The sequence below is a fragment of the Mus musculus genome, chromosome 5, assembly GCF_000001635.26.
Source record: "Mus musculus strain C57BL/6J chromosome 5, GRCm38.p6 C57BL/6J".
Taxonomy (NCBI): domain Eukaryota; kingdom Metazoa; phylum Chordata; class Mammalia; order Rodentia; family Muridae; genus Mus; species Mus musculus.
The window spans coordinates 139,102,703-139,115,906 of NC_000071.6; the positions used below are offsets into that span (position 1 = coordinate 139,102,703).

The 13,204-nt window shown below is 48.6% G+C and overlaps 1 protein-coding gene across 8 annotated transcripts in view; it reads right to left on the reverse strand.

The window, feature by feature from the left end:
• The window catches only part of Prkar1b (protein kinase, cAMP dependent regulatory, type I beta), a 133,400-nt gene that overhangs the window by 85,399 nt on the left and 34,797 nt on the right, over positions 1 to 13,204 (reverse strand). For all 8 annotated transcript variants that reach the window (NM_001359101.1, NM_001359097.1, NM_001359098.1 and 5 more), the window contains 2 exons: positions 5,782 to 5,952; positions 3,919 to 4,010 (listed from right to left, as the gene is read on the reverse strand). In NM_001359101.1, the coding sequence (NP_001346030.1) occupies positions 3,919 to 3,986 (68 nt within the window). In that variant the 5' untranslated portion in view covers positions 3,987 to 4,010; positions 5,782 to 5,952. The remainder of the gene's footprint in view (positions 1 to 3,918; positions 4,011 to 5,781; positions 5,953 to 13,204) is intronic.

Here is a 13,204-nt window from a genome sequence, read left to right on the forward strand (position 1 = left end):
ACACACATGTGTAAGATAAATACAGAAGAGGCACTCATCAATCCTAGAGGGCACTAGGGAAGGGATGAGTTGGAGGAGGAAAAGAGGGTGTGTAAGTGATGTAACTATAGGATACCCACGTGTGAAATTCTAAAATAATAAAAATGAAATTTAAATTTAATTACACACTTGTAATTAGTCCTGTGGAGGCAGACAGAATGGACCCTCGGGCTCCCTGGCTGTCCAGCTTAGACTGCTTGGTGAGTTTTAGACCAGTGAAAGATCCTGTCTCAGAAAAACAAGGTAGATAGTGCCTGAGGATGGTACCCTAAACTACCCTTTGACCTTTACAGGCACACACCCACACAGGCATGTTCACACATGTACTTGCACATGCATAAGAATATGTCCCTATACATACACAAAAAGAAGAAAAAAGGAGAAGAGGAGGAAGAAGAAGAGGGGTAGGAGACAGCCTGTCTATGTGGCAATCCACCATGGGATAGGTGACTTTCTTTTTTGTTTGTTTGTTTGTTTTTTCGAGACAGGGTTTCTCTGTGTAGCCCTGGCTGTCCTGGAACTCACTTTGTAGACCAGGCTGGCCTCAAACTCAGAAATCCGCCTGCCTCTGCCTCCCAAGTGCTGGGATTAAAGGCGTGTGCCACCACGCCCGGCTTTTTTTTTTTTTTTTTTTAAATAGGTGACTTTCTATCTAAGGAACAGAAGGGAGCCATAGAGGTGCCCATGAATACCCATCCAGAGTCAAGTAGGAGTCCCAGGATAGTCTTCAGACAGTTATCTATCACCTGAACCCCTCTCTCTGCACCTGCTGAAAGGTCTTAACCATATGAATGCCACCACATTCATTCAAAGTCAAATCTCAAAGAACACTGTAAACGGATGCATAAACTCAGGTTAGAACCAGGTACAAACCTGGAGAGATGGTGCTGTCAGTAAAGAGCTTGCCTCTTGCAAACATGAAGTCCAGAATTCAATCCCTAGCTCGTAAGTAAGAAGCTTGTAATGACAGTGGATGCGGGAGGGAGAGCCAGGTGCATCCCTGGGACTCGCTGGCCAGGCAGCCAGTATACCCTTAATCAGCAAGTTCCAGGTTCAGTAGAGACTGGGCTTCAAAACACAAGATGGATGGGAGAGTGACCCCACAGTTAACCCCTGCTACACACGTATGCACACGCATGTGGGCACACACACATGCAAACACACATACATAAACACACAGAGAGGTACAATCCTTCAGTCAACTGCTTTGCCCTGGTGACCAGCCAGAGCTGTTTCCCCCAAGCAAACACTGCTCCCAGCTGGACAAGGGAATACTGTGACCGCCTTGGCCAATTACCATGAACTAGCACCAGAAAGAAGCAAGAATTGCTTTTCTCAACATTTCCAAGAACTCAGAATCAAGACGTGGAACCAAAACATCTAAACCGCCTCCCTTCAAAGCTCTAGGAGAGGCCCTTCCTGCTTCTCCATTTCCTGTGATGCTGGGTTCCCTGTATGGGTGTCCCTGTCTGTCTGGGTGTCCCTGTATGGGTGTCCCTGTCTGTATGGGTGTCCCTGACTGTCTGGGTGTCCCTGTTTGTCTGGGTGTCCCTGTCTGTCTGGGTGTCCCTGTATGGGTGTCCCTATATGGATGTCCCTGCCTGTCTGGGTGTCCCTGTCTGGGTGTTCCTGTCTGTCTGGGTGTCCCTGTCTGGGTGTCCCTGTCTTCTGTCTGGGTGTCCCTGTCTGTCTGGGTGTCCCTGTCTGTCTGGGTGTCCCTGTATGGGTGTCCCTATATGGATGTCCCTGCCTGTCTGGGTATCCCTGTCTGGGTGTCCCTGTCTGTCTGGGTGTCCCTGTCTGGGTGTCCCTGTCTGTCTGGGTGTCCCTGTCTGGGTGTTCCTGTCTGTCTGGGTGTCCCTGTCTGTCTGGGTGTCCCTGTCTGTCTGGGTGTCCCTGTCTGTCTGGGTGTCCCTGTCTGTCTGGGTGTCCCTGTCTGTCTCGGTGTCCCTGTCTGGGTGTTCCTGTCTGTCTGGGTGTCCCTGCCTGGGTGTCCCTATCTGTTTGGGTGGCCCTGTCTGGCCACCACAGCATTCATCTCCACCTCTATGGCAGCTAGACCCTGCATGCATGCCAATCGTCCCTCACCTCCTCCTCACAGGGGCACACAAGCCATTTAGAGTCACCTAGAAAATCCAAGGCCATGCCCACCCATATCCTCAAGTATGGCAGAAAGCAGTCCTCAGAGCCTAACAGGCACCATATTCATCACTGTATTAGGGTTTTACTGCTATGAACAGACACCATGACCAAGACAACTCTTACAAGGACAACATTGAATTGGGGCTGGATTACAGGCTCAGAGGTTCAGTCCATTATCATCAAGGAGGGAACATGGCAGCATCCCGGCAGGCATGGTGCAGGAAAAGCTGAGAGTTCTACACCTTCATATGAAGGCTGCTAGCAGAATACTTCCAGGCAGCTAGGATGAGGGTCTAAAAGTCCACACCCACAGTGACACACCTACTCCAACAGGGCCATACCTTCTAATAGTGCCACTCCCTGGGTCGAGCATATACACACCATCACATTCACCTTGTCTGTGTCTGTTTGCAAGTGTCTTTCATGATCTTGCCTGTGGACTAATAATGCCCCTTTGAGAAAGAGAATGGTGAGAGTTGCTGAACCCTCATTTGAGGTTCCAGTTGTTCCTCCTGGCCACCTGTATGTGGTCTGCCCTCGTTCGTTGTGTGATGGCTGGGTGATCGGGGAATGATAGGATAGAGAAGGTTGACTGAAGGGGCTCCATAGCCCAATAAACTCACTGACTCCTCAGGGAAGCTTTGGTAGCATTGAACTTTGTCACTGGAACTTGTTTTATTTTTAAAATTAACTATTTATCTTATGTATATGAGTACACTGTAGCTGTCTTCAGACACACCAGAAGAGGGCATCAGATCCCATTACAGATGGTTATGGTTGCTGGGACTTGAACTCAGGACCTCTGGAAGAGCAGTCAGTGATCTTAACTGCTGAGCCATCTCTCCAGCCCTTAGTTTGATTTTTAAGGCAGGTTTTCTCTGTGTAGCCGTGACTGTCCTAGAACTCGATCTGTAGATCAGGCTGGCCTCGAACTCACAGAGATCAACCTGCCTCTGCCTCCTGAGTGCTGGGATTAAAGGTGTATGCCACCACAGCCCAGTTATCACTAGGGGTTAGATGGTGTTTACATCTCCCAAGGGAAGGAGTCTCCCCACATCAAGTTAATCACATTTTCTGTCCTTCTGTGCCATATGAAGGAGCATTCTCAGGTCCCAATATTGGCTCATGAGTACCTCCCAAACCAGGGCAGGACCGCACAGGTTGTTTTTCTAGTCACCACTATCGAATCCCTGACAGAAGCAACTTAAGGAAGAAGATGTTCATTCTGGCTCCCAGTCAAAGGTGAGGAAGGCAGAGTGACCTGGAAGATCTATGCACGCTGGTGGGAGCGTATGGTAAATATGCTTACATGTTGATAGATCAGGAAGCAGAGAACATGAACCAGAAATGGGATGAAGCTATATAAACTCCAAAAGCCCACCCTCAGAGACCTTCCTCAGACAATCATGCCTCAGGTCGCATAGCTTCTACAAAGTTCCACAATAATAACACCAGCTGAAGATCAAGAGTTCAAATACATGAGGACTGGCAAGACAGTTCAGCGGTAAAGGTGACCCTGCTGCCATGCCTGGTGACGTGAGTTCAGTCCCCAGGACTCACACAGTGGAAGGAAAGAAACAATTCCTGAAAGCTGTACTCTTACACAAACGTGCATAATGTGTGTGCACATGAACACACACACACACACGCATACATACATACATACATACATACATACATCCCCCTGATTCCCCACAGGCTTCAGCCAGGAGCAGGCTTATAAGCCCCAGTGCCTACCTTCTCTCGTTGTCGTCCAGGTGAGAAAAGAGCACGTTCTTAGAAATGGCCTTGGCCAGCGCGGTCATGGTCTTATAGTCCTTGGGAATGACCTGTGGGAGAGATGAGGCTCAGACCTTTTAGCCCTGCAGACAGAGCTAGCTCCCCAAGCTACTGCTAGAAACAAAGAAACCATCCAGCCTGGAGCCACTATCCTGCTCTCCTCATAGTACTAGTATCAGGACATGCTATAAAAAAAACAGTAGGAAATGCTATGTACACTTTAAGTTAATTTTTTAAATTACATTTATTGATTGATTGAGGTAGGATTCATGTAGCATGGTGTTCAGACAGAGGTCAGAGATCAACCTACAGGAAGTTCTTGCTTTCCACTAAATAAGTTCTAGGTGCCCAATTCAAGTCCTTAGGTTTGGTAGCAAGCATGTTTACCTGCTGAGCCATCTTGTCAGCCCACCTTTAGACATTTTTTTTAAATAAATAAATAAAAAGCAAGAAAGCTGGAGTGCTCCACAAAGAGGCTTAGGCACTGTCTAGTGGAGAGTTTGGAATTGTTTGGAGCCTGTGGGTCTTTGGAGCTTCAGAGACACCTAGAAAGTGCCAGAAGACAGCTAGAACCTGTTGTCATTTTTTTTTCTCTCTCATTGAACTTGTAGAAAGATGATAAGCAGTTGTTGAAAGATTAGAAGGCTGGAGTGTGGCTCAGTGGTAGAGCACTCACTGGGGGATTCTAGGCAGGGGCTCTACCACTGAGCCACACCCCAGGTCCTCACTGGGGGATTCTCTGCAAACACTCTACACTGTGCTAGGGCCCTTACCCATTGAGCTTTGAGAGCCCTACTGGATCCAGGATGGATAAGCGCCATCCATGTTTTAATGTGATCCCTTTAGCTTTCCTGTATGATCTCCTGTCCCAGGACATTATCAGGTGACATTCAGTGTCCTACCACTTGGGTCTCCTCTGACCTATCACGTGTCTCACAGCTGTCTTCCCTCGACACTGTGCTTCACACGCACGTTCGCCATGCAGCCCCTCACTTGGGGACTGTCTGAAGCGCCGCACAAAGGTAAACCAGAGCTCTAGTGATGGAGAGAGAAGGGAAGGACTAGGGAAGGACCACAGAAGGGAAGGACTCTGAGGAGTTAGTTTTGATCTTGCTATGTAGCCCAGGCTGGCCTGGATCATGGGCCTGCGTCACCATACCCAGCAGCTTCCTAAGTGACTTTACCATAATGCCAATCTTAGTTTTGAACGTCTCCTCGCATGGTATCAAGTCCAGAAGAAGGCAGTGGTGGGGATTTAGAAGCTGCCGTGTTTCTGTTTTTCAAGATGAGAAACATTGCATAGGCTGATACCATATGGGTGGTGGCTGCACAACTCTGAATGGCCAACGCCACCTAGCTGCACGCATAAAAATGACTAAGACGGTGCATCAGGCTGAGCTGTGCCTCCCAGGTTCCTGTGTGGGATCCCCGAAGCATCCTGTGGATAGATGTGTAGACCAGGCATGTGCAAGTGGCTGGGTTACTGAGGTGGAAGGGCAGAGTACAGGTTTCGTAGCTTAGTGCCCTTAATAGAGACTAGAAGGCGTGAAGCAGGACAGACTCACAGCCTGTGCTGCCCTGAAGAACCCTATCCCTCTACTCCCCAAGCCTGTTCAAGTCCCAGAACTACAGGTAGCTGCATTTGAGCCACATTAGACAGTGTTTGTCTCAATAGTGCCAGATTCTATGGTAACAATAATCCCACCCATAGCTAAGTCTCGTATTCTGTGTGACTCCCATGCTCTGGCCAGGTAGGGAATCGAATCCCCAGGACTGACAGGGACATCTGGGTGTGGGTGAACACATGCTGGGGCTCTTTACCTTCCTCACGTAGGAGACAGCATCTTCTTCAGTGTAGACTTCAGCACTCACACCGCCCCGCCGGCGACGCGCCTTGACCACGGGGTTTGGAGGTGTTGGGGAGATCTCCTCATCGTGGGAATCACACTGGGAGTTTGACTTCTGCCGAGCCAGGATCTGCCTGTTTTCCTCCTGTGAGAGAAGAAAAGGAAAATGAGAAATTGGCTGTCTCCTGAGTCTGATGGGAGACCTGTCACCCTGGCTACTCGGGAGACTGAGGCAGAAGGATCAGAAAATTCAAGGCCAGCCTGAAGGTGAGACCCTTGTCTCAAAAGTCAGAAGAGCAGGGATGTAGTTCAGTTGTAGAGCCCCTGCCTAGAATCCCCCAGTGAGGGGCTGGGGGCATGGCTCAGTGGTAGAGCACCTGCCTAGAATCTCCAGTGAGGGGCTGGGGTGTGGCTCAGTGGTAGAGCCCCTGCCTAGAATCCCCCAGTGAGGGGCTGGGGTGTGACTCAGTGGTAGAGCCTCTGCCTAGAATCCCCCAGTGAGGGGCTGAGGTGTGACTCAGTGGTAGAGCCCCTGCCTAGAATCCCCCAGTGAGGGGCTAGGGGCGTGGCTCAGTGGTAGAGGCCCTGCCTAGAATCCCCCAGTGAGGGGCTGGGGGCGTGGCTCAGTGGTAGAGCCCCTGCCTAGAATCCCCCAGTGAGGGGCTAGGTATGGTAGGATTTTGGTTTAGACTCCCCCAGTGAGGGCCATAGTTCTGTTAGACTGCTGACTTAGCATGTCCACTGCCCTGTACTAGTACCTCCAAGACAAGAAAAGACAAGACCATACCAGAAAGCAACTGTCCGAGCCTAGCCTAGCCTGAGAGTCGTGTACATAGAGACAGGACCTCCAGGGTCTTCAGAGTGAAACAAGGGACTTGCAGTTCACCCCACAGTCTCCTGATCATCATCATCCCTGGAGGACCCTTCTCCCTCAGATACCATTGATGTCTCCTCTCTTACAACTCCTGGGTGAAAATCAAGGCCAGCTATATGGCTAGCTCTATCTGTCTACCATCCCTCCAGGCAATGGTGCCTCTCCTGCCAGGCCCTGGGCATCTCCACGTTCCCTTGCTCACAACTGGGTAACTCTGCCATCAGTGTCTCTCACCCCAGACCCTACATCTCTGTTTTGAAAAGGTGTGTTTATGAGCCCGATCCTGATGCAAACCTCTCATATTCTGAGGCCACCATTGAGTATCTAACACCCAATGCGGGGCTCTACCAACCCTGTACCACGGTCTTCAGCCCACAGACAACAGGACCTATCTGTGGTGCCTTACTCAGTTCCTACCATATGAAGATTCATTGCTCCCTCTGATGGCTGCTCTGCCCCAGGGCCATCGCCCTTGCTCTTCTGGAATCCAGGCATGCCTAGAGCTCTATGTGACCCCAAGTCCCATTCTGAGGTCTGTGTTCCATCATTACTAAACTACAGTGACATACTGCCACAAGCCAAGTGGTCTTCCCTCTCCAAATTCATGTCCACCTCAAACCTCACCAGGAAAAGACATTTCTCCACCAAAATGTGTCTAAGGATGGAATTAAACAAGATCATAGATAACCCCCCTCCCAAATGGGAATGAATTTGTAAAATCTGTAAGATACTAAGACACAGAAGAGACCACAAGAAGATGGAAATAGAGATTGGAACAACACACCTACAAGCTCTTAGAAAGTGGGCCACTAGAAGCATGGGTGGCAAGAAGGACCCTCCCCAGACCCTTGGGAGGACCACAGACCTGTGATGACTATTCTCAGAGTCATGACCTCCACTGTACTAAGGCTGCCTCAGAGACTCAGTGCTGGCTTAGGAAAAGCAGAGAGGTATTAGAGAGATGCGCCCTCTACCCCTACCCCCAGGTAGCACAGGGAGGCCCAGGAAGCCAGTGCCTGCACAGACTTCAGTCTGTCCTTCTTTGTGTATGACAGCCCCACCATGATCTCAATAGTGGTCACCCTCTCCTGAACCTCCAGAGAGAGGTCCCAACTGTGGGAGATGCTCACCATGAACCCCAATTCCACAGGGAGAAGGGAAGGCCAGAGAAGGTTGGCCTTCTAACCATCAAAACTCCTCCCCACCCATTCTGGACTCACAGCTTTCTCTCAACAGCCCCACCCAAAGCCCTTTTAGCACCTTGAATGGCTCCCCTCCTGGGGCAGGCACAGATAGTTCAACCTGGAGTCTTCCTGGTAGAACAGAATAGCAAGCTATCCTTCGCTCTTCTTAGAAAGGGGTGTGGTCACTGTGCAACACATGACTTCACCTCCCATCCTCCATCAACTGAAAATGTTAAATGAAACTTTCTAGAAATGAGTTTAAAAGGTTTTTTTTTCTTATTTGTTTTTGCTCGTTTGTTTGTTTTGTTGCTGTTTTGCTTTGTTTAATCATTTTTTTGAAGTGGTAACAATGCATCCCAGGGCTTGACAGATGCTAAGTAAGCTCTCTACCACTGAGTCGTGCTCCAATCTTTCACTGAGGGATTCTAGGCAGGTATTGAACTTCCGAGCCCTGTGTTTGCTTTTATATTGAAACAGGGTCTCACTATATTGCCCATGCTGGTCTTGAACTCATAATCCTCCAGCCTCAGCCTCAGGAATAGCTGGGTTTACTTCTCATCCTCTTCCTTGCAACCCTCATGACTCCTCTCTGCTCTTGGGATACCCTCAACCCAGAGCCCTTAGTGTACTATCAACACGATGGAGTCTTCTACCAGGTTGGAGGCTCACGGGTTCTCCCCAGTGGTGAATGCGGAGCTTAGATGGACTGGCTGCCTTCCCGCCAACGCCTTCTAATAGCCCCAGAGAGAGCCCACCCAGTGCAAGAGCGACACCTTGGCTCCTAGATACCTGCCTTCAGGTGCACAGTAAGTAGGATCTTAGAAAACGATTGCTGTGTCAGGCAAAGCCAAGGCTGGGTCCCTTACTGTGATCCTGAATCTCCTGTCATGACTTTAAAAAAGAAAAAAGTCCTTTCAAACACGCAGACAGAAGAAAGAGGCTGGCTATGTAAGAATGCAAGGTGCCTACGCTTCCCGCTGGCTGTGAGGTCCGTAACAACCCACGGACCTGCAGTTCAAATAGGATGCCGACTTTCAGGAGACCCTGGGTCCTATCTATCCCTGACACCCTATAAAGCAGAGTACCTGTCAGGAGGATCAGGGGCTCAACGACAGCTACAGTATAGCAAATTCAGAGCCAGCTTTTGATAGACAAGAAATCCTATCTAAAACAAAAACAGCCCTAGTGTGAAAAGTTCTGCTGCCTGCCAGCTGACCTTTGTCCTGGGAGTAGGAATCACAGCAGAAGAGACCTTGTCAAACAGACTTGAGCAGGTTGGCTCCACAGGAGATGCTAGGTGTCAGCAAAGACCCACTAGCATTGTCTAGATCTCCCAACCTCCTCTTGCTGACATGTGACAGCTGGCACCCACTCCTCACAGAGGTGAGTACAACAGCCTGCCTATGGCTCTAGCCAAAGAACCCACCTCTCCACGCATCGGCATGGCCAGGAAAGGGAGCCCATCACCCACCATGGTGCCTCATAGCAGTAACTGGCTGAATCTCAATGTTTCAAATCAGCAGATCCTGAACACCCAGCCAGGAAACCATAAAGAATGTTCAGCGCCGTTCTACAAAGCTGTTTAAAAATATCTTTTATAGAATTTCCCGCAAGAAGACAGCAGGTGGGTGAGGTTCCTCCCCTCCCTCCAGACACTCCACTCTAACGATAGTACATTAAATATGCACATGTATAAATCCACGCCGCCAAGGAGAATGGGAGAGACGCCATCACAAGACTTTAGAGGATTCCTGGAAAAAGGACAGCCAACCTAGGAGTTGGATCCAGGACAGATATGGGTTTCCCTAGCTTCAGGAAAGAAGTGCCCTGCAGGATCCCCTGGAACACGGTGGCACCCAGAGCAGACCCCAGATGAGGAAGGCAGGACCAAAATCCAGCCCCTAGGCAGGCCCTGCACCAGGGCCAGTTCCACGGGCCCTCATTGCTTCCCTTGGCTTAGCCTTCATTATGGAAATGTTCAAGATAATACAAAAGTATGACTCACCAAACACCCGGAGCCCGGACCTACCAGAGATCAAAGGAGGTCCACTCCTCCACTCCCTCTTTAGTCACGCATGCATGAAGAGAACCTAAGGTGCTACCACATAATTTGAAGAGGCAACCACGTCATTAGGAAAATGAAATTCTGCCTGCCAGTTTGTGGGCATAAATAGCATTGAAATAAATAACGTATTCCAGAAAGGATGCTGCCACCATCACGCACCCCGAAGTCAGGCTTCACGAGGGAGGATGGTGGTTTATCCAGTGCGACAATTTCTATTAAAGGATCTCAAGCGACACAACATCTAGTGGGTCGCCTTCTGTGCTCGTGAGAGCCCGACTCTGCACGGTCCCAGAATCCTCAGCTCCTCGTCTATGTTGGAAGGTGGAGGCACAGACTGGGGAAAAAAACCCAGGTAAAGGTGGGCATAGTAGAACATACCTGGGTATCCTTCCAGCAGTGGAAGGGCTAAGGCAGAAACACCATGACTTTGAGGCCAACCTGAGTGTCACATTAAGACCCTATCTCGGGCTGGTGAGATGGCTCAGTGGGTAAGAGCACCCAACTGCTCTTCCGAAGGTCCGAAGTTCAAATCCCAGCAACCACATGGTGGCTCACAACCACCCGTAATGAGATCTAATGCCCTCTTCTGGAGTGTCTGAAGACAGCTACAGTGTACTTACATATCATAAATAAATAAATAAATCTTAAAAAAAAAAGACCCTATCTCAAAGAGCAAATGATAGTGTTAGCAATGTATGTTAGCAGAGTGTTCACTTGTCACGCATGGAAACCTGGGTTTGATTCCCCAGCAACCTCATTTGGGGTGAGGGGAGGGAGCTTGAGACAGGGTTTCTCTGTGTAGCCCTGGCTGTCCTGGAACTCACTCTGTAGACCAGGCTGGCCTTGAACTTAGAAATCCGGCTGCCTCTGCCTCCCAAGTGCTGGGATTGAAGGATGCGCCACCACTGCCCGGCTCCCAGCAACCTCATAAGAAGAGAAGAGTAGCGCTACCTATAATCCTAGCCATCCAGAGAGTCTGTTCTACATGGTGAGTTCGAGAACAGCCAGGGGTATGTAGTGAGACATACTCTGTCTCAAAATCAAAAACAAAAAGCAAGAGAAACAAAAGAAAAGAAAAATGCAAAGGTACAGACAGGGGCTCCAAGAACACGTTATATTCTTGTAGGAAACATCTGGATTACAGGACATTCCGACCCTCCTACCTCCACCCCATTCTGCCACAGGGATCCCTGAGGGCAGCTGTGAGGGAAGCTTCCACCCATGCCCCGGAGATGAAGGCTGGACCTCCCACAACACCAACAGGAGGCTGGCTCACCAGTCCTGTAGTATGAGCACAGCCCTCAGCATGTGGCTGACATTTCTACAGTGTCCTCTCCCATACCTTCCCCGCACGCTGAAACACACATGGTCTGTGGACCTATCACACACCAAGTTTGGGGTTGAGCTGTGGGGGTGGGGGGATGGGGAGACAGTGCACAACTCCAGTGTCACTGGCTACCTCATCTCACACAGAACCTGGCCCTTTAGAAACTCAGGTCAAGTGACATCACAGGGTCCTGTTGCCTTAGCAACCAATCTCAGCATCTGGAGATGCCTGCTGTTCTCTTATAGCTCTCCCTATTGCCAGCTCCAGAACAGATCAACAATTAGTCCTGGAAATACCTTGTACACTCGGAGAGGTCCTTGCTGGGCTGCGCGTGTGGCGTGTGTGCATGTGTGCGTGTGTGCATGTTTGCGTGTGTGCGTATGTGCATGTGTGCGTGTGGAGGTCAGAGGACAACCTGAGCTCTTGCTCTCAGGCACTAGACACTGGACTTTTGTTTTATTTTGTTCTTTTGAGATGATGTCTCTCCCAGGCTCGGAACTCACCAAGTAGGCTAAGCTGGCTGCCCAGCAAACCTGGCTGCCTCAGCCTTCCCTGTGCTGGTTTCAAAGGGCCCACTACCTTGCCTAGCTTCTTAAAAAAAAATATATATATATATATAAATACATAAATATATTAATATAAATATATTTTAAACACACAAATGTATAAGTAAGTATATTTAAATATATGTAGATATATTTAAACATAAATATGTGAATATAAATATTTACATAAGTATATAAATACATATTTAAATAGATGAATATATGAGTATAAATATATACTTAAATATATAAGTGTGTGAATATATATATATTCTGGGGATTGATCTCAGGTCTCATATTTACAAGCATTTTTATCAACTGAGTTAAAACCTCTCCAGCCCTATTACTATTTTTTGTTGTTTGTTTGTTTGTTTGTTTGTTTGTTTGAGACAGAGTCTCATATAGCCCAGGCTGGCCTCAAACTTACTATAAACTTCAGGTTGGTCTTAAACCCCCGACCGTTCTGGAATGCTGGGATGACTGATGTGTGTTACCCGCCCAGTTTCTCTGAGCAGTCAGAAGTTGTGGGTAATGAGCCACTGCCACAGAAACCACTCACACACACTCATGGGCCATTCCTACCAAGACCAGGACTCTAGCCAGTGATCTCTCCTGTGGCTTGAGTGACAGCCAAGCTCCGGGCCTTTGCTTTTAGAAGTGATTTAAAACAACAGCTGAAAATGATATAAATACAATGCTGAGGTATGAACCTCTCAAAAAGTTAAAAATTTAAGTGAAAAAACAAAAACAACTTGGGATTGAATGACAGAATAGCCACACAATCATGGGGATCAGAGTTGGGATCCCCAACACCCACATAAAAAAACTGGGTATAGTCGGGTGTTTGCATTCTTGGTTCCTGGAAGACTGATAAACAGATTCCGTAGGCTTCTACCTAGACAAGACTAATCACCAAGCTCCAGGTTAAGAGATACCCTGTCTTAAAATAAAATAAAATAAAATAAAATAAAATAAAAAGACCCTGGACATTGACCTCTGTTGCACGCACACACACGCACCACACACACACACACACACACACACACACACACACAAACATACACACCCCAAATTCCAGCACAGTTAACATTTGTTGTGACAGATGCCAACCTGTAGACAATATTCTTTACATATTGTGCCTGAATACCTATCTTCAGAGCTTAGGGTGTTCTCTCAGATGCAGAGTTGCAGAGTTGTGCAATGATGAAGGTTCCACGTTTTACAACTACACTTATCTGTGGGGAGGTGAGTCTCGGGCTGCGGCATACATATGTGGAGGTCAGAGGACAACTTGTGGAAGTTAGTTCTCTCCTTACATCCTGGGGATTGAACTCAGGTCCACAGGCTTGGTAGCAATCACCTGTATCCACGGAATGATCTTACCAGCAGCGCCAATGTTCTA